General features: G+C 39.4%; 1 protein-coding gene across 2 annotated transcripts in view; it reads left to right on the top strand.

The window, feature by feature from the left end:
• The first annotated feature begins 12,683 nt into the window (after positions 1-12,683).
• The window catches only part of UPRT (uracil phosphoribosyltransferase (FUR1) homolog (S. cerevisiae)), a 32,242-nt gene continuing 23,678 nt past the window's right edge, over positions 12,684-21,247 (top strand). Inside the window, exon 1 of one of the 2 annotated variants that reach the window (XM_011962255.1) lies at positions 12,684-13,265. In XM_011962255.1, coding sequence (XP_011817645.1) covers positions 12,880-13,265 — 386 coding nt within the window. In that variant the 5' untranslated portion in view covers positions 12,684-12,879. The remainder of the gene's footprint in view (positions 13,266-21,247) is intronic. The other variant, XM_011962256.1, reaches the window with a different exon arrangement.

The following is a 21,247-nucleotide window of genomic DNA, read 5'->3' as shown; positions in this document are numbered from 1 at the left end:
TGGATAAATTCCTGGAAAGAAATAATCATCCCGGCTTGAATCAGGAAGAATTAGATACCCTGAATAGAAACAATAAAAACAGTGAGATTGAAATGGTAATTTAACAATTACCAACAAAAAGAAAGTTCAAGACAAGAAGGATTCATGGTAGAATTCTACCAGGCAGTCAGAGAAGAATTGCGACCAATCCTACTGACACTATTCCACAAGATAGAGAAAGAGGGAACCCTCCCTAAATGATTCTATGAAGGCATTATCACTCTAATGTCCAAGCCAGGAAAGAATATAAGCAAAGAAGAAGACTACAGACAGTATCCCTGATATACATAGATGCTAAAATCCTTAACAAAATACTAACTAACCGAATCCAAAAAATATCAAAAAGATCATCCAACATGATCAAGTGGGTTTCATACCAGGGACGTAGGGATGGTTTAACATATACACGTAGATAAATGTGATACACCACATATACAGAATCAAAAACAAAAATCACAGGATCATCTCAATAGATGCAGGAAAAGCATTCAACAAAATCCAGCCTCCCTTCATGATTGGAACTCTCACCAAAATTGGCATAAAGGGGATGTACCTCAAAGTAATAAAAGCCATCTATGACAAACCCACAGCCAACATAATACTGAATGGGGGAAAGTTGAAAGCATTCTCTCTGAGAACTGGAACAACACAACAATGCCCACTCTCACTACTCCCCTTCAACATAGTACTAAAAGTCCTAGCCAGAGCAATCAGACAAGAGAAAGAAATAAAAGGCATCCAAATTGATAAAGAGAAAGTCAAACTATCACTGTTTGTTGATGATATGATTGTTTACCTAGAAAGCCCTAAAGTTTCCTCCAGAAAGCTCCTAGAACTGATAAAATAATTCAACAAAGTTTCTTGATACAAGATTAATGTACGCAAATCAGTAGCTCTTACATACACCAACAGTGACTAAGCTCAGAATCAAATCAAGAACTCAACCCTTTTACAATCCCTTAAAAAAAGTCTGAGGGATTTGCTGGCATGATGGTCAAATAGGAGCAGCTCCAGTCTGCAGCTCCCAACGAGATTGATGAAGAAGAAGGGTGATTTCTGCATTTCCAACTGAGGCATCCGGTTCCTCTCACTGGGACTGGCTGGACAGTTGGACAGTGGGTGTGGCCCACAGAGGGTGAGCTGAAGCAGGGTGAGGCGTCACCTTACCCGGGAAGCAAAATGGGTCAGAGAATTATCTCTCCTACCCAAGGACATGAGGAACTGTGCCTTGAGGAATGGTGCACTCTGTCCCACAGTCTTCACAACCTACAGACCTGGAGATTCCCTATGGAGCCTATGCCACCAGGGCCCTGGGTTTCAAGCACAAAACTGGGTGGCGATTTGGGCAGACACTGAGCTAGCTGCAGGGGTTTGTTTTTTTTTTGTTTTTGTTTTTGTTTTTGTTTTTTCCATACCCCAGTGGCACATGGAACACTAGCAATATAGGACCATTCACTCTCCTGGAAAGAGGGCTGAAGCCAGGGAGCCAACTGCTCTGGCTTGGCGGGTCCCACCCCCATGGAGCCCAGAAAGCTAAGATCCACTGACTTGAAATTCTTGCTGCCAGTACAGCAGTCTGAGGTTGACCTGGGATGCTTGAGCTTGGTTTGGGGAGGGGCATCTGCCATTGCCGAGGCATGAGTAGGCGGTTTTACTCTCACAGTGTAAACAAAGTCACTGTGAAGTTTGAACTGGGTGGAGCCAACTGCAGCTTAGCAAGGCCACTGTGACTAGACTGCCTCTCTAGATTCCTCCTCTCTGGGCAGGGTATCTCTGAAAGAAAGGCAGCAACCCCAGTCAGGGGCTTATAGATAAAACCCCCATCTTCCTGGGACAGAGCACCTGGGGGAAGGGGCAACTGTGGGCATAACTTCAGCTGAAATAAATGTCCCTGCCTGACGATTCTGAAGAGAGCAGTGGATCTCACAGCACAGCGTTTGAGCTCTGCTAAGGGACAGATTGCCTCCTCAAGTGGGTCCCTGACCCCCATGTATCCTGACTGGGAGACACATCCCAGTAGGGGCCAACAGACACCGCATACAGGAGAGCTCTGGCTGGCATCTGGCAGGTGCCCCACTGGGATGAAGCTTCCAGAAGAAGGAACAGGAAGCAATATTTGCTGTTCTGCAGCCTCTGCTGGTGATACCCAGGCAAACAGGGTCTGGAGTGGACCTCCAGCAAATTCCAGCAGACCTGCAGCCGAGGGACCTGACTGTTAGAAGGAAAACTAACAGAAAGGGATAGCATCAACATCAAAAAAGAGGACGTCCACTCAGAGACCCCATCCGAAGGTCACTAACATCAAAGACCAAAAAGAGATAAATCCATGAAGATGGGGAGAAACCAGCGGAAAAAGCCTGAAAATTCCAAAAACCAGAATGCCTCTTCTCCTCCAAAGGATCACAACTTCTTGCCAGCAAGGGACAAAACTGGATGGAGAATGAGTTTGCTGAATTGACAGAAGTAGGCATCAGAAGGTGGGTAATAACAAACTCCTCCAAGCTAAAGGAGCATGTTCTAACCCAATGCAAGGAAGCTAATGGTTAGAAGAATTGCTAACTAGAATAACCAGTTTAGAGAGGAACAGAAATGACCCGATGAAGCTAAGAAACACAGCATGAGAACTTGATGAAGCATACACAAGTATCAATAGCTGAATCAATCAAGCAGAAGAAAGGACATCAGAGATTGAAGATCAACTTAATGAAATAAAGTGAGAAAAGAAGATCAGAGGAAAAAGAATGAAAAGGAACAAAGCCTCTAAGAAATATGGCACTATGTGAAAAGACCAAATCTACGTTTAATTGGTGTACCTGAAAGTGATGGGGAGAATGGAACCAAGTTGGAAAACATTCTTCGGGATGTTATCCAGGAGACCTTCCCCAACATAGCAAGACAGGCCAAAATTCAAATTCAGGAAATACAGAGAACACCACAAAGATACTCCTCCAGAAGAGCAACCCCCAAACACATAAGAGTCAGATTCACCAAGGTTGAAATGAAGGAAAAAATGTTAAGGACAGCCAGAGAGAAAGGTCGTGTTACCCACAAAGGGAAGCCCATCAGACTAACAGTGGATCTCTCTGCAGAAACCCTACAAGCCAGAAGAGAGTGGGGGCCAGTATTCAACATTCTTAAAGAAAAGAATTTTCAACCCAGAATTTCATATCCAGCCAAACTAAGCTTCATAAGTGAAGGAGAAATAAAATCCTTTACAGACAAGCAAATGCTGAGAGATTTTTGTCACCACCAGATTTTTGTCACTACCTTACAAGAGCTCCTGAGGGAAGCACTATACATGAAAAGAAACAACTGGTACCAGCCACTGCAAAAACATGCCAAATTGCAAAGACAATCAATGCTAGGAAGAAACTGCATCAATTAATCGGCAAAATAACAAGCTAACATCATAATGACAGGATCAGATTCACACAAAGCAATATTAACCTTAAATATAAATGGGCTAAATGCCCCAATTAAAAGACACAGATGGGCAAATTGGATAAAAGAGTCAAGAAACATCAGTTTGCTGTATTCAGGAGACCCATCTCACGTGCAAAGACACACACAGGCTCAAAATAAAGGGATGGAGGAAGATATACCAAGCAAATGGAAAGAAAAAAAAAGCAAGGGTTGCAATCCCAGTCTCTGATAAAACAGACTTTAAACCAACAAAGATCAAAAGAGACAAGGCCATTACATAATGGTAAGGGGATCAATTCAACAAGAAGAGTTTACTATTTTAAATATATATGCGCCCAATACAGGAGCACCCAGGTTCATAAAGCAAGTCCTTAGAGACCTACAAAGAGACTTAGAATCCCACGCAATAATAGTGGGCGACTTTAACACCCCACTGTCAATATTAGACAGATCAATGAGACAGAAGCTCAACAAGGATATCCAGGAATTGAACTCAATTCTGCACCAAGCAGACCTAATAGACACCTACAGAACTCTCCATCCCAAATAATAGAATATACATTCTTCTCAGCACCACATCACACTTACTCTAAAATTGACCAAATAGTTGGAAGTAAAGCACTCCTCAGCAAATGTATAAGAACAGAAATCACAACAAACTGTCTCTCAGACCACAGCGCAATCAAATTAGAGCTCAGGATTAAGAAACTCACTCAAAACCGCACAACTACATGGAAACTAAACAACTTGCTCCTGAATGACTACTGAGTACATAACAAAATGAAGGTAAAAATAAAGATGTTGTTTGAAACCAATGAGAACAAAGACACGTACCAGAATCTCTGGGACACATTTAAAGCAGTGTGTAGAGGGAAATTTATAGCACTAAATGCCCACAAGAGAAAGCAGGAAAGATCTGAAATCAACACCCTAACATCACAATTAAAAGAACTAGAGAAACAAGAGCAAACAAATTCAAAAGCTAGCAGAAGGTAAGAAACAACTAAGATCAGAGCAGAACTGAAAGAGATAGAGACACAAAAAAACCCCTCAAAAAATCAATCAATCCAGGAGCTATTTTTTTGAAAAGATCAACAAAATTGACTGACTGCTAGCAAGGCTAATAAAGTAGAAAAGAGAGATTAATAAAATAGACACAATAAAAAATGATAAAGGGGATATCACCAAAGATCCCACAGAAATACAAACTACCATCAGAGAATACTATAAACACTTCTACCCAAATAAACTAGAAAGTCTAGAAGAAATGGGTAAATTCCTGGACACATACACCCTCCCAAGACTAAACCAGGAAGAAGCTGAATGTCTGAATAGACCAATAACAGGCTCTGAAATTGAGGCGATAATTAATAGCCTGCCAACCAAAAAAACACCCAGGACCAGAACGATCACAGCTGAATTCTACCAGAGATACAAATAGGAGCTGGTACCAATCTTTCTGAAACTATTCCAATCAATAGAAAAAGAGGGAATTCTCCCTAACTCATTTTATGAGGCCAACATCATCCTGATACCAAAGCCTGGCAAAGACACAACAACAACAACAACAACAAAGAGAATTTTAGACCAATATCCCTGATGAACATTGATGTGAAAATCCTCAGTAAAATACTGGCAAACTGAATCCAGCAGCACATCAAAAAGCTTACCCACCATGATCAGGTGGGCTTTATCCCTGGGATGCAAGGCTGGTTCAACCTATGCAAATCAATAAACATAATCCATCACATAAACAGAACCATTCAAATTCAGGAAATACGGAGAACATCAGAAAGATACTCCTTTAGAAGAGCAATCCTAAGACACATAATATTCAGATTCACCAAAGTTGAAATGAAGGAAAAAATGTTAAGGACAGCCAGAGAGAAAGGTCAGGTTATCCTCAAAAAGAAACCCATGAGACTAACAGCCGATCTCTCAGCAGAAACACTAAAAGCCAGAAGAGACTGGGGGCCAATATTCAACATTCTTAAAGAAAAGAATTTTCAACCCAGAATTTCATATCCAGCCAAACTAAGCCTCATAAGAGAAGGAGAAATAAAATCCTTTACAGACAAGCAAATGCTGATGGATTTTGTCACCACCAGACCTGCCTTACAAAAGCTCCTGAAGGACAGAACAACCAGTGCCAGCCACTGCAAAAACATAGCAAATTTTAAAGACCATCGACACTATGAAAAAACTGTGTCAACTAATGGGCAAAATAACCAGCTAGCATCATAATGACAGGACCAAATTTATACACAACAATTATAACTTAAATGTAAATGGGCTAAATACCCAATTAAAAGACACAGACTGGCATATTGGATGAAGATTCAAGACCCATCAGTGTGCTGTATTCAGGAGATCTATCTCATGTGCTAAGACGCACATAGGCTCAAAATAAAGAAATGGAGGAATATTTACTAAGCAAATGGAAAGCAAAACAAACAAACAAACAAAACTGCAGGGGTTGCAATCTTAGTCTCTGATAAAACAGACTTTAAACTAACAAAGATCAAAAGAGACAGAGAAGGGCATTACATAATGGTAAAGGAATCAAGGCAACAAGAAGAGCTAACTATCCTGAATATATATGCACCCAACACAGGAGCACCAGATTCATAAAGCAAGTTCCAAAAGACCTACAAAGAGACTTAGATTCCCACACAATAATAGTGGGAGACTTTAACATGCCACTGTCAATATTTGACAGATCAACAAGACAGAAAATTAACAGGGATATTCAGGACTTGAACTCAGCTCTGGATGAAGCAAACCTAATATACATCTACAGAACTCTCCACCCCAAATCAACAGAACATACATTCTTCTCTGCACCTCATCACACTTATTCTGAAATTGACCACATAATTGGAAGTAAAACACTCCTCAGCAAATGAAGAACAGAAATCAGAACAAACAGCCTCTCAGACCACAGTGCAATCAAATTAGAACTCAGGACTAAGAAGCTCAGTCAAAACCACACAACTACATGGAAACTGAACAACCTGCTCCCAAATAACGAAATTAAGGCAGGAATAAAGATGGTCTTTGTAACCAATGAGTACAAAGACACAACATAGCTGAATCTCTAGGACACATTTAAAGCAGGGTTTAGAGGGCAATTTGTAGCAGTAAATGCCCACAGGAGAAAGCAGGAAAGATCCAAAATCGACACCCTAACATCACAATTAAAAGAACTAGAGAAGCAAGAGCAAACAAATTCAAAAGCTAGCAGAAGACAAGAAATAACTAAGATCAGAGCAGAACTGAAGGAGATAGAGACACAAAAGACCCTTCGAAAAATCAATGAATCCAGGAGCTGGTTTTTTGAAAAGATCAACAAAACAGACCACTAGTCAGACTAATAAAGAAGAAAAGAGAGATGAATAAAATAGACACAATAAAAAATGATAAAGGGGATATCACAACTGATCCCACAGAAATACAAATGAGCATCAGTGAAAACTATAAACACCTCTACCCAAATAAACTAGAAAATCTAGAAGAAATGAATAAATTCCTGGATACATACACCCTCCCAAGACTAAACCAGGAAGAAGTCGAATCCCTAAATTCTTACATTGAGGCAGTAATTAATAGCCTACCAACCAAAAATGTCCAGGACCAGACGGATTCACAGCCAATATCTACCAGAGGTACAAGGAGGAGCTGGTGCCATCCTTCTGAAACCATTTCAAACAATGGAAAAAGAGGGACTCCTCCCTAATTCATTGTATGATGCCAGCATCCTCCTGATACCAAAACTTGGCAGAGACACAACAAACACAGAAAATTTCAGGCCAATACCCCTGATGAACATCAATGTGAAAATCCTCAATAAAATACTAGCAAACCAAATCCTGCAGCACATCAAAAAGCTTATCCATCACAATCAAGTTGGCTTCATCCCTGGGATGCAAGGCTGGTTCAACATATGCAAATCAATAAATGTAATCCATCAGATAAACAGAACCAATGACAAAAACCACATGATTATCTCAACAGATGCAGGGAAGGCCTTTGACAAAATTCAACAGCCCTTCATGCTAAAAACTCTCAATAAACTAGGTATTGATGGAATGTATCTCAATATAATAAGAGCTAGTTATGACAAACCCACAACCAGTATCATACTGAATGGGCAAATGCTGGAATCATTCCCTTTGAAAAGCAGCACAAGGCAAGCATGCCCTCACTCACCACTTCTATTCAACATAATATTGGAAGTTCTGGCCAGGGCAATCAGGCAAGAGACAGAAATATAGGGTATTCAAACAGGAACAGGGGAAGTCAAATTGTCTCTGTTTGCATATGACATGATTGTACACTTAGAAAACCCCATCATTTCAGCCCAAAATCTCCTTAAGCTGAGAAGCAACTTCAGCAAAGTCTCAGGTTACAAAATCAGTGTGCAACAATCACTAGAATTCCTATACACCAATAACAAACAGAGAACCAAATCATGAGTGAACTCCTATTCACAATTGCTAGAAAGAGAATAAAATACCTAGGAATAAAACTTACAAGCAGTGTGAAGGACCTCTTCAAGGAGAACTACAAACCCCTGCTCAAGGAAATGAGAGAGAACATAAACAAATGGAAAAACATTCCATGCTTATGGATAGGAAGAATCAATATTGTGAAAATGGCCATACTGCCCAAATGAATTTATAGATTCAATGCTATCCCCATCAAGCTACCATTGACTTTCTTCACAGAATTGGAAAATCTACTTTACATTTCATATGGAACCAAAAATAGTCCACATAGTCAAGACAATCCTAAGCAAAAAGAACAATGCTGGAGACATCACGCTACCTGACTTCAAACTCTACTAGAAGGCTACAGTAGCTAAACCAGCATGGTATTGGTACCAAAACAGATATATAGTCCAATGGAACAGAACAGAGGCCTCAGAAATAACACCACCCATCTACAACCATCTGATATTTGACAAATCTGACAAAAACAAGCAATGGGAAAGTGATTTCCTATTTATTAAATGGTGTTGGGAAAACAGGCTAGCCATATGCAGAAAACTGAAACTGGAGCCCTTCCTAACACTTTATACAAAAAGCAACTCAAGATGGATTAAAGACTTAAACATAAGACCTAAAACCATAAAAACCCTAAAAGAAAACCTAGGCAATACCATTCAGGACATAGGCATGGGCAAATGCTTCATGACTAAAATACAAAAAGTAATGGCAGCAAAAGCCAAAATTGACAAATGGGATCTAATTATAAAACAGAGCTTCTGCACAGCAAAAGAAACTATCATAAGGGTGAACAGGCAACCTACAGAATGGTAGAAAATTTTTGCAATCTATTCATCTGACAAAGGGCTAATATCCAGAATCTATAAAAACTTAAATAAATTTACAAGAAAGAAACAAACAGCCCCATCAAAAAGTGGGTGAAGGATATGAACAGACACTTCTCAAAAGAAAACATTTATGCAGCCAACAAACATATGAAGAAAAGGCATCATCACTGGTGATTAGAGAAATTCAAATCGAAACCACAATAAGATAACCATCACACGCCAATTAGAATGGTGATCATTAAAAAGTCAGGAACCAACAGATGCGGGAGAGGATGTGGAGAAATAGCAACACTTTTACACTGTTGGTGGGAGTGTAAATTACTTCAATCATTGTGGAAGACAGTGTGGTGATTCAAGGATCTAGAACCAGAAATACCATTTGACCCCGCAATCCCATTACTGGGTATATACCCTAATGATTATAAATCATTCTACTATAAAGCCACATGCACACATATGTTTATTGCATCACTATTCACAATAGCAAAGACTTGGAACCAACCCAAGTGCCCATCAATTTTAGACTGGATAAAGAAAATTTGGCTCATAGATACCATGGAATACCATGCAGCTGTAAAAAAAGGATGAGTGTATGTCCTTTGCAGGGACATGGATGAAGCTGGGAACCATCATTTTCAGCAAACTAACACAAGAACTGAAAACCAAACACTGCATATTCTCACTCATAAGTGGGAGTTGAACAATGAGAACACGTGGATACACTGAGGGTAACATCACACACTGCGGCCTGTCGGGGTTGGGGGGCTGGGGGAGGAAAAATACCTAAGGTAGATGACAGGTTGATGGGTGCAGCAAACCTCCATGGCACGTGTATACCAACGTAACAAATCTGGACGTTTTCCACAAATACCCCAGAACTTAAAGTATAATAAGGAAAAAATAAACACTTTATGTGAAAAAAAAATCCTTAGGAATATACCTAACCCAGAGGGTGAAAGACCTCTCTACAAGGAAAGCAATCTATACATTCAATGCAATTCCCATGAAAATACTAATATCATTCTTCACAGAATTAGTAAAAACAATTCTAAAAGTCATATTGAAGCAAAACAGCCGATATAGCCAAAAAGAATAAATCTGGAGGCATCATATTACCTGGTTTCAAACTATACTATAAGGCAATAGTCACAAATACAGCATGTTACTGCTATTAAAATACACCCATAGACCAATGGAACAAAACACAAAATCAGAAATCCAAATACAGCCAACTGATCTTCAACAAAGCAAGCAAAAATACAAAGTGGGGAAAGGACACCCTTTTAAACTAATGGTGCTGGAATAATTGGCTAACTACATGTAGGAGAATGAAACTGGATCCTCATCTCTCACCTTATACAAAAGTCAACTCAGGATGGATGGATTAAGGACTGAAATCTAAGACTTGAAACTATAAAAATTCTAGAAGATAACAATGGAAAAACCTTATAGACATTGGCTTAGCCAAAGATTTCATGACCAGGAACACAAAAGCAAATGCAATAAAAACAAAGATAAATAGCTGGGACTTAATTAAACTAAAGAGCTTTTGCACAGCAAAAGAAACTGTCAGCAGAGTAAACAGAAAACCCATACAGTGGGAGAAAATCTTCACAATCTATACATCTGACAAAGGATTAATATCCAGAATGTACGAGGAACTCAAATCAGAAAGACAAAAACAAACAATCCCATCAAAAAGTGGGCTAAGGACATGAATAGACAGTTTTTAAAATAAGATATACAAACGGTCAACAAACATATTTAAAAAATGCTCAACATCACTAATTATCAGAGAGATGCAAATTAAAACCATAATATCACCTTACTCTTGCAAGAATGGACATAATCAAAAAATAAAAGAAATAGTAGATGTTGGCATGGATGTGTTGAACAGGGAACATTGCTACTCTGCTGGTGGGAATGTCAACTAATGGAAACATTGTGGAGATTCCTTAAAGAACTAAAAGTAAAACTACCATTTGATCAGCAATCCCACTATTGGGTATCTACCCAGAGGAAAAGAGGTCATTATATGAAAAAGATAGTTGCACATGCATGTTTATAGCAGCACAATTTACAATTGCAAAAACATGGAACCAACCCAAATGCCCATCAATCAACGAATGGATAAAGAAGCTGTGATATATAAATATCTGTGATATATATATATATCTGTGATATATAATATCTGTGATTTATATATATATATATCAGATGGAATACTACTCAGCCATAAAAAGGAATGAATTAATGACTTTTGCAGCAGTCTGGATGAGATTGGAGACTGTTATTCTAAGTAAAGTAACTCAGGAATGGAAAACCAAGCATTGTATGTTCTCCTAAGTGGGAGCTTAGTTATGATAGATACAAAGGCATATGAATGATACAATGAACTTTGGGGTCTTGGAGGAAAAGGGTGGGAAGGGTTTGAGAGATAAAAGACTACAAATGGGGTGCAGTGTATACTGCTCAAGTGATGGATGCACCAAAATATCTCAAATCACCATTAAAGAACTTACTCATCTAACCAAACAGCACCTGTTCCCCAATAACCTATGGAAATAAAAAAAATTATAAAAAATCTGTATAGGCATGTTAAGAAAAGGAAAGACAGAAATACCATTCAACTCAGCAATCCCATTACTGGGTATATACCCAAAGGAACATAAATTATTGTATTATTAAAGACAAATGTATGCATATGATAACTCTAGCACTATTTACAATAACAAAGACATGGAATCAACCTAACTACCCATCGATGATAGAATGGATAAAGAAAATGTGGTACATATACACCAGGGAATACTATGCAACCATAAAAAAGGATGAGATCATGTCCTTTGCAGGGACACGGATGGAGCTGGAGCCTATTATCCTTAGCAAACTAACACAGGAAGAGAAAATCAAATGCTGCATGTTCTCACTTATAAGTGGGAGCTAAATGATGAGAACACATGGACACATAGTGGGGAACAACACACACTGGAGCCTACTGCAGAGTGCATGGTGTGAGGAGGGAGAGGATCGGGAAAGATAAGTAGTGGGTACTAGGCTTAATACCTGGGTGATGAAATAATCTTTACAAGAGACCCCCATGACATGAGTTTACCTATGTAACAAACCTGCACATATGTCCCTGAACTTAAAATAAAAGTTAAAAAAAAAAAAAGATTCTTGTGTCCCATCTCGGATCTACAGAATCAGAATCTCAAAAATGAGCCATAACCTGCATTTTAACAAGCTCTACAATTACTGTGGTACATACCGATGTTTGAAAAGTACTGCCCTAGACACTCTGACCTCAGGCCGTTATAGTGAGTCCACACGCTTAAAAATAAGCGTCTTTCCAAGTACTTAAAAGATTCAAAGTGATAGTGGATCTGAAATGCAGCCTGAATCCCCATGGCAACGTGTACACTGCAGAGCCCAACCAATAAAGATAAGAAAAGCTTTGGCGGTCAAACATACTTGGGAAGCTGCAGTTTCTAGAGCTGTCTAGTAGAGGACAGGCTCTTCAGCAGTCTGCTAGGCATTTTTTACTTCTTCCTTCAGTTATGCAGACAAGCTAACTGAAGATGCGGTTACTGAGGTTTAATTTCTCTGCTGGGTCACAAAGTCTGAAAACATGGGCCTTATGTGTGTAACTGTGTAGCATCACTTGCCACCCCCAGTTTTTCCTGGCTCTACCAATCACCCAAAGTTCTGAATGCAGAGGCCTCAGGGGCCCCCGGAAGACCCTTCAAGCTTGCATCCCTGGCCTTGCTGCAGGGGCTTAGCTACCTGTGGAAACCCACGTAGCAAGGGTGACTCAAAGGGTTAACAAGCAGTGGCGCCGCAGAGTGGCGGGGAGTGAAGCCAATAGGGTGTTTAGGCAGGCAGTACGTCTGATGTGGGCGGGAGTGAGCCAAAGTGTGCTAAAGGAAACCAACAGCGGCCTAGGGGTGAAAGGACAGCCAGGGTTAGATGTTCTAAAGAGGCGGGAGCAACCGAGAGAGCACGTGAGCATCTGTCCTTTCTACCTGTTCCTCTTTATCTTTAGTGTTCGGTAGCAGCGGGGATAGCCCGGGGCCCGGTGTATGGCCACGGAGTTACAGTGTCCGGACTCAATGCCCTGTCACAACCAGCAAGTAAACGCTGCCTCAACCCCAAGTCCCGAGCAGCTGCGACCTGGCGATCCGATCCTGGACCATGCAGGGGGAAACAGAGCCTCCAGGGCCAAGGTGACTCTCCTCACAGGGCACACCCATTCTAGCCTGCCGGCCGAGCTGGACGCTGGGGCCTGCGTCGGCTCCAGCCTCAACTCAGAGAGCAACAGTGGTAGTGGTGACAGTAGCAGCTATGACGCACCAGCTGGCAACTCCTTCCTAGGGGACTGCGAACTCTCCCGGCAGATCGGGGCGCAGCTTAAGCTGCTGCCTATGAATGATCAGATCCGGGAGCTGCAGACCATCATCCGGGACAAGTAAGCTGAGAGCGGAAGGGGAAAGGGAAGTGGAGGGTCTTGCAGGCTGTGCGCGGGGATTGGAAGTAAAAGGGCTAAGAGATAGTGTTCTTGGCCTTGGCAAACTTTGGAGATTGGGTGAGACCTTTTATTCGGGGTGTGTGTTTGTGTGTGTGTGTGGTGTGACTCGAACGCCAACCTTCTCTTTCCAAGTTCCGGTGTTTAACATCACTTTGGGTGGGGAGGAAGACTTTAGGTAGCCTCTGGGCTCTTCCTCTCTCCCAGGGAAGACAACTCCTTGGCCATTCCAGGCAGGTAAACTCCCCTATACTATGTGCCCAGTGCTGGTCCACATGGTAAGCCTCTAACCCAGAAATGGTTACTATAGGTTATGCACTACCACCAATCACTTCAGGCTCATAAATAGAAATAAGCAATTTCAAAGAAATTGTATTCAGGCCCTGACCCTTTAGTATTTGCTACTGCAAACAAGGTCTTTTAGTCTTGGAGTTCAGGTTTACTTGGTCACATGAAAGCTTATCGTCCAACTGTTATCAAGATTTTTCACTCTAAACTCACAGAACATAGTTAATGGATCAAAGGGAGCCTAAAGGAGCCTTTGGACCCTCCTAATCCCACAAACCAATGTAACCAGAACTTTATGTTAAAATGTTATTTTGAAATTGCTAAACCTACGTTGTAAATGGGTTTTCTCCAGGGAAATATGTACCGTGATGAACTACAGCTATTTTCTTTATTGGCAGCACTTTAAATCAGCAGCATGTCAAAACACGCCTTTTTCAGTGGCAGGGGTGGGGAGGGCATGCCTTGATCTTTTAAAAATGACTACTGAATGACAGATGCCACTCCCTAAACCAGACTCTAAAACGTTGTCTTACATTATTGTAATAATACTGTTTCCCTGCTTGCAGTTTTACCTCTCCACATGCACCCATACATTACTGTACAATCAATCTTCATAGCATACATCTTTGATTCAGTCATTGCCCTACCCAGCAACCTTCTTTGGCTTCTTAGAGCCTACCAAATAAAGTCCAGGATCCTTAGCTTGATTGATATTTTTGAGACAGGATCTCTCTCCATTCATCCAGGCTGGAGTGCAGTGGTGAGATCATAGCTCACTGTACCCTCATACTTCTGGGCTCAAGTGATCCTCCTGCCTCAGCCTCCTGAGTAGCTGGGACTATAGGCCATGTCTTTGCCCCCGGCTAATTTTTTATTTTTTTGTAGAGATGTAGGTCTTGCTATATTGTCCACGATGGTCTTGAACTCCTGGCCTCAAGTGATCCTCCTGCCTGGGCCTCCTAAAGTGCTGGGATTACAGGTGTGAGCCACCATGCCTGGCCCCCTTACCTTGGGATTAAGGCCCTTCTTCATAATTCCTAGGAACAATTCTGAAGCATATCTGTTTCTGCTCTCATCTGGAATTCCCTGTGTCTCCTTTATGCATGTTCAGGATACTTATTCTTCAAGGTGAAACACAGCATTAAATAAATGTCCACCTCTGCCAAGAAGCTTCCCTTTAATCATTATTCCTGGCTTATCTTCCCTTGTCTTTTTAATGCAAGATTCACCTTCTATTTCATATAGTTATTTTTGTATAGATCTTATCCTGCCTATGACATCTTAAACTTGAGGGCAGAAATCTTTTAAATTTTTGAATGCCAGTCATGCCTTGCAAATAATAGATGCTCAATGGCTAGAGGTTTTCTTTGTAGCTTTTAAAATTGTATTTATGAAACTATATGATTTTACTCTTTTTAATGAATCAATACTGAAAACTACTGTGGTTATGTTATCTAATAGACAAAATAGTGATTTTAAAAAATAGGAGGCATAGGTTTGGTGTAGTTGTGGTAGGGTAGGGGCAGCCAAAATAAATCTTACATGTACAACAAAGAAAAATAGATGATGATTCTTGTCTCTGTAGAGCAGGAGTTACTAAGCTTGGGTCTTGGACTCCCTCATACCTGTAGATGGGGTTCAGGGCTTTAACAAACCCTCATAAATTATCTGGAAAATTTTACTCATATGAGGATTTGTAATAGTTGTTTTTAAATAACATCTTTATTGAGATATAATTCACAGACCATACAGTTCAAGAATTTAAAGTGTGTAATTCAGTGGTTTTAAATATGTTCACAGCTGTGCATTCATCACCACAGTTTTAGAACATTTGTCATCACCCCAGCAAGAAAGCCCATGCCCATTAAACAGTCACTCCCCATTTTCACCCAACCCACCCAAAGCCCTAGACAATCATTAATCTACTTTCTATTTCTAATGGTTTGCCCATTCTGCACATTACATATAAAAGAATGTCTATTCTGGACATTTCATATCATACAATATGTGGTCATTTTGTGACTCATTTCATTTAGCATGTTTTCAAGGTTCATCCATGTGGGATCATTCCTTTTTATGGTTAAATGATACTCCATTGTATGAATATACCACAATTTATTTATCCATCAGTTGATGAACATTTGGGTGGTTTACCACTCTTTGGCTATTACGAATAATGCTGCTACGAACATTCACATGTGTGCCTTTTTTTTTAGAGGGTGAGGATTCCTTAGCTTTTATTAGATTTCATAAAGTGTCACGATAATGTAAAGCTCCATTGTATAGAGCTTGGAGAGGGAATGGCATTTAGCATTCACATATGACAAAATAAATACCTGATTATACTTCATTGTCAGAAAAACCTGGGTTATGTAGTAAACCTGGGTGTAAGTGGAATCCTTTTTTTTTTTCTCTGAGTGTGGAAGGAGACAGCAGGATCCAGAGGAGTGATTTAGGTAATATGCTTAGCATCTCTGTGTTTCACCTTTATCATCTGTAAAATGAAGATGTTGGTAAATATCACATGGAGCCCCTGGGAGGTTAAGGCAAGATACTGTTCATGAACATTCGTTATAAACTGTGAAGAGCTGTTCACATTTAAGGAATTTCAAGCCTCATGTTTGGATTTGTGTATGCTTCTAATTGCATTCATAAGTGCTGTCTTCTTGATTTGTCAGAAGACAGTAAAAGGAATTTAACTCTGTGGAATTCATGTTTTTATTTTGAAAATCAATACTGGGATATCATAGATAATTTTTATCTTTTTTTGATATAGTATGGAAAGACCCACTACAATTTTTGGTAATGTATTGATGCTTATTTAGGCTGGGGACATTGTTTTTAGTTTTGTTTTTGTTAACCAAATTAGAGGCTTTATATTCCCTTTCTTTATCTTTAAAAAATTGTCATCCTCTCACACAAGACCTGTTTTAGCCCCTCTAGGATGCGGGTTTAAGGTGCCTATGGTAAGAGGAGCTATATTTACATAGGTCTAGTTATGGAAGGTGCCTTCAGTCATTATAGCCTGTTCTCTTTTGGACTTACTCTCTTCTCTATTTTGATGTGACCGCATAAATGTGTACTGTGGAGCTGTCTGATAATAGAAGCCACTGGAGTACATATTTTTTCTTTTATTTTTTCTGGTCCTTAGCATCTATCTAGTGAAGGGATTGCTTTGTGAATTGACTTTGGTATGGGGAAATCGGGATTGAGCCAGCAGGACCGCCTGTTGTTGTATATATATGTGAAACAGGCAAGATTGAGAACATTGTCACTATTGATTTAAAATGTCTTTTTAAGTTTTGAAATGTGCAATATTTGAAACATAATATGTTGGTTGTATTATTGAATTTCAAGGAAATAAATTTCTCTCTTTCAAAGTGCAGTAAACACTGAGTGAGTAGACTATTTGCTCAGCCATACATATGTGGGTTGCTGGTGAACTTGGGATAAGAAAATATTCCTTCATTTATGTTGTTTTGTTGTTGTTGTTGCAATGGATTAAACCACACATCCTTGTCTTTTGCCTCCTTTATATACTAAACCCGGCAAAATCTGAGTAATGCGCTTTTCCTGTGAATATAGTTCATAACCTCATATTTAAGGCAATGCAGTGTATTTAAAAGATCATCTTCCCTGTCCAGTTTTTTATTTTTTATTTTTGTTTCCTCAAACATTAAAGATGTTGTGTGAGCTGTTGAATGCTTCCTGTATATTTGTCCTAGGTGGGGCTTTGGCATGGCCTCAGCAAGCTGCTTGGATAAAAGTTTAGCAATGTTAGAGTATGTCAGTATGTGACATAGGACAAAGAAAGGAGCACATTCAGCCTTGTAACTCTCTTTAGTCACCTGGAGAGGAGAAAATTATCCTCAGGGTGAATGAACATCCTGTGTAACCCTAATGTGAGTGCAATCTGATGTGATTTGAGTTATGTGTTGTCCTTAATCAAAGCTGTGTGCATCAGAATTGCCTGTGGAGTCTCTTTCTCTTTCTCACTCTCTCTCTCTCACTCTTTTTAAATACAAGTTCCTGACTCCTATCCTTAGCAGTTGTTTGTATAGTCTTGAGTGAAACCTGACCACAGGTAATTGTGCTGTGTTTAGATGGGGCGTTGCCCCTGGGAGAATGGCCAGTCTCCCTTGTGTGCTGATTTGCTAGCCTGCTGATTTGGGCTATAGATAGGGTGATCCAGGAATTCCACACACTAAACAGAACTAGCCTAGAGAGGCTGGCCTAGCATTACATCAACACTGGAGGAATCTCCCAACATTTCCTTCCAACTTGCACAAAACCAAAATGCCCACCACAGAAAAATACTGTGATGTGCAAATTGTTTAAAACATGGACATATTTTCGGTTTTTATGTGTTTCCCATATGACTCCTCTGACTTTTGGAGCAGGAGGGAGGAAGTCACCACTAAGCTATACGAATCTCTGTTATAATATTTACTGGGCATATCCTGGTATACCTAACTAGACTGGACTCCAAGGAGGCAGAAAGGGGGTCTGACCTGGCACAGTCCCTGACACAAAGGATAATTAATGTAGCAATTGTAATCAGATCAAATAGTTTCTCTCATTTTTCTGTCTCATTTTTTTGCAATAATTTCAACATTTTTTTTAAAGCTTTCAGGTTTCACTTATTTATTTTTTTCCATAAGTTATTGGGGGTACAGGTGGTATTTGGTTACATGAGTAAGTTCTTTAGTGGTGATTTGTGAGATTTTGGTGCACCCATCACCCAAGCAGTATACACTGCATCATATTTGTAGTCTTTTATCCCTTGACCCCCTCCCACCCTTTCCTCCCAAGTTCCTAAAGTCCACTGTATTATTCTTATGTCTTTGCATCCTCATAGCTTAGCTGCCACATACTAGTGAGAACATATGATGTTTCGTTTTCCATTCATGAGTTACATCACTTACAATAATTGTCTCTAATCTCATCCAGGTCACTGCAAATGATGTTAATTCATTTTTTAATGGCTGACTAGTATTCCATTGTATATATATACTGCAGTTTCTTTATCCACTCATTGACTCATGGGCATTTGGGTTGGTTCCACGTTTTTGCAATTGCAAATTGTGCTGCTATAAACATGTATGAAACTATCTTTTTCGTATAATGACTTCTTTTCCTCTGGGTAGATACCCAGTAGTGGGACTGCTGATCAAATGGTAGTTTTACTTTTAGTTCTTTAAGGAATCTCCACAATGTTTCCATTAGTTGACATTCCCATCATCTGTGTAGAAGTGTTCCCTGCTCACCACATCCATGCCAACATCTACTATTTTTTGATTATGGCCATTCTTTTTCAAAAATTGTTATTATTATTTTATTATACTTTAAGTTCTAGGGTACATGTGCACAACGTGCAGGTTTGTTACATATGTATACATGTGCCGTGTTGGTGTGCTGCACCCATTAACTCATCATTTACATTAGATTATGGTCATTCTTGCAGGAGTAAGGTGGTATTGCACTGTGGTTTTAATTTGCATCTCTCTGATAATTAGTGATGTTGAGCATTTTTTAATATGTTTGTTGGCCATTTGTATATCTTCTTTTAAGAATTGTCTATTCATGTCTTTAGCCCACTTTTTGATGGGATTTTTTTTTTCTTGCTGATTTGTTTGAGTTCCTTGTAGATTCTGGATATTAGTCCTTTGTCAGATGTATAGTGTGAAGATTTTCTCCCACTGTATGGGTTGTCTGTTTACTCTGCTGACTGTTCCTTTTGCTATGCAAAAGCTCTTTAATTAAGTCCCAGCTATTTATCTTTGTTTTTATTGCATTTGCTTTTGTGTTCCTGGTCATGAAATCTTTGGCTAAGCCAGTGTCTGTAAGGGTTTTTCCAATGTTATCTTCTAGAATTTTTATAGTTTCAGGTCTTAGATTTCAGTCCCTAATCCATCCTGAGTTGATTTTTGTATAAGGTGAGAGATGAGGATCCAGTTTCATTCTCCTACATGTGGTTAGCCAATTATCCCAGCACCATTAGTTTAAAAGGGTGTCTTTTCCCCACTTTATATTTTTGCTTGCTTTGTTGAAGATCAGTTGGCTATAAGTATTTGGGTTTATTTCTGGGTTCTCTATTCTGTTCCATTGGTCTTTGTGCCTATTTTAATAGCAGTACCATGCTGTATTCGTGACTGTTGCCTTATAGTATAGTTTGAAATCAGGTAGTGTGACACTTCCAGGTTTGTTCTTTCTGCTTAGTCTTACTTTGGCTATGTGGGGTCTATTTTGGTTCCAAATGAATTTTAGAATTTTTTTTCTAGTTCTGTGAAGAATGATGGTGGTATTTTGATGGGAATTGCATTGAATTTATAGATTGCTTTTGGCAATATGATCATTTTCACAATATTGATTCTACCCATCCATGAGCATGGGATGTATTTCCATTCATTTGTGTCATCTATTATTTCTTTCAGCAGGGTTTTGAAGTTTTACTTGTAGAGGTCTTTCAACTCCTTAGTTAGGTCAATTCCTAAAGATTTTATTTTTATTTATTTATTTTTGGCAGCTCTTGTAGAGGGTTAAGTTCTTGATTTGATTCTCAGCTTGGGTACTGTTTGTGTGTAGAAGAGCTACTGTTTTATGTACATTAATCTTGTATCAAGAAACTTCTGAATTCTTTTATCAGTTCTAGGAGCTTTCTGGAGGAGTTTTTAGGGTTTTCAAGGTAAAAGATCACATCATCAGCAAACAGTGACAATTTGACTTCCACTTTATTGATTTGGATGCCCCTTATTTCTTTCTCTTGTCTTACTTCTCTGACTAGGACCTCCAGTACTATGTTGAAGAGGAATAGTGAGGGTGAGCATCCTTGTCTTGTTCTAGTTCTTAGAGGGAATGCTTTGAACTTCTCCCCATCCAGTATTATGTTGTCTGTGGGTTTGTCATAGATGGCTTTTATTACATTAAGTTGTGTCCTTTGTATGCTGATTTTGCTGAGAGTTTTAATCGTGGAGGGATGCTGCATTTTGTTGAATGCTTTTTCTGCATCTATTGAGATGATTGTGTGATGTTTGTTTTTAATTCTGTTTATGTGTTGTGTTACATTTATTGACTTGTGTATGTTAAATCATCCCTGCATTCCTGGTATGAAACTCACTTGATCATGGTGGATTATCTTTTTGATGTGCTGTTGGAATTGATTAGCTAGTATGTTGTTAAGGATTTTAGCATCTACATTCATCAAGGATTTGGTCTGTAGTTTTCTTTTTTGGTCATATCCTTCCCTGGTTTTGGTATTAGGGTGACGCTGGCTTCATAGAATGAATTAGGGAGTGTTCCCTCTTTCTCTGTCTTGTGGAATAGTGTCAAAAGGAATATTATCGATTCTTCTTTGAATGTCTTGTGGAAGTCTGCTGTTAATCTGTCTGATCCTGGACTTTTTTTTGTTGGTAATTTTTAAATTACCATTTCAGTCTTGCTGGTTGTTATTGGTCTGTTCAGGGTATCAAATTCTTCCTGATTTAAGCTAGGAGGGTTGTATTTTTTTCAGGAATTTATCCATCTCTTCTGGGTTTTCTAATTTATGTGTGTAAGGGTGTTTGTAGTAGCCTTAAATGATCATTTGTATTTCTCTGGTGTCAACTGTAATATCTCATGTTTCATTTCTTAGTGAGGTC

Source organism: Colobus angolensis, unplaced genomic scaffold, assembly GCF_000951035.1.
Source record: "Colobus angolensis palliatus isolate OR3802 unplaced genomic scaffold, Cang.pa_1.0 Scaffold589, whole genome shotgun sequence".
Taxonomy (NCBI): Eukaryota; Metazoa; Chordata; class Mammalia; order Primates; family Cercopithecidae; genus Colobus; species Colobus angolensis.
Note: the sequence above shows the minus strand (reverse complement) of the source record. Positions and strands in the feature narration are given on the sequence as shown.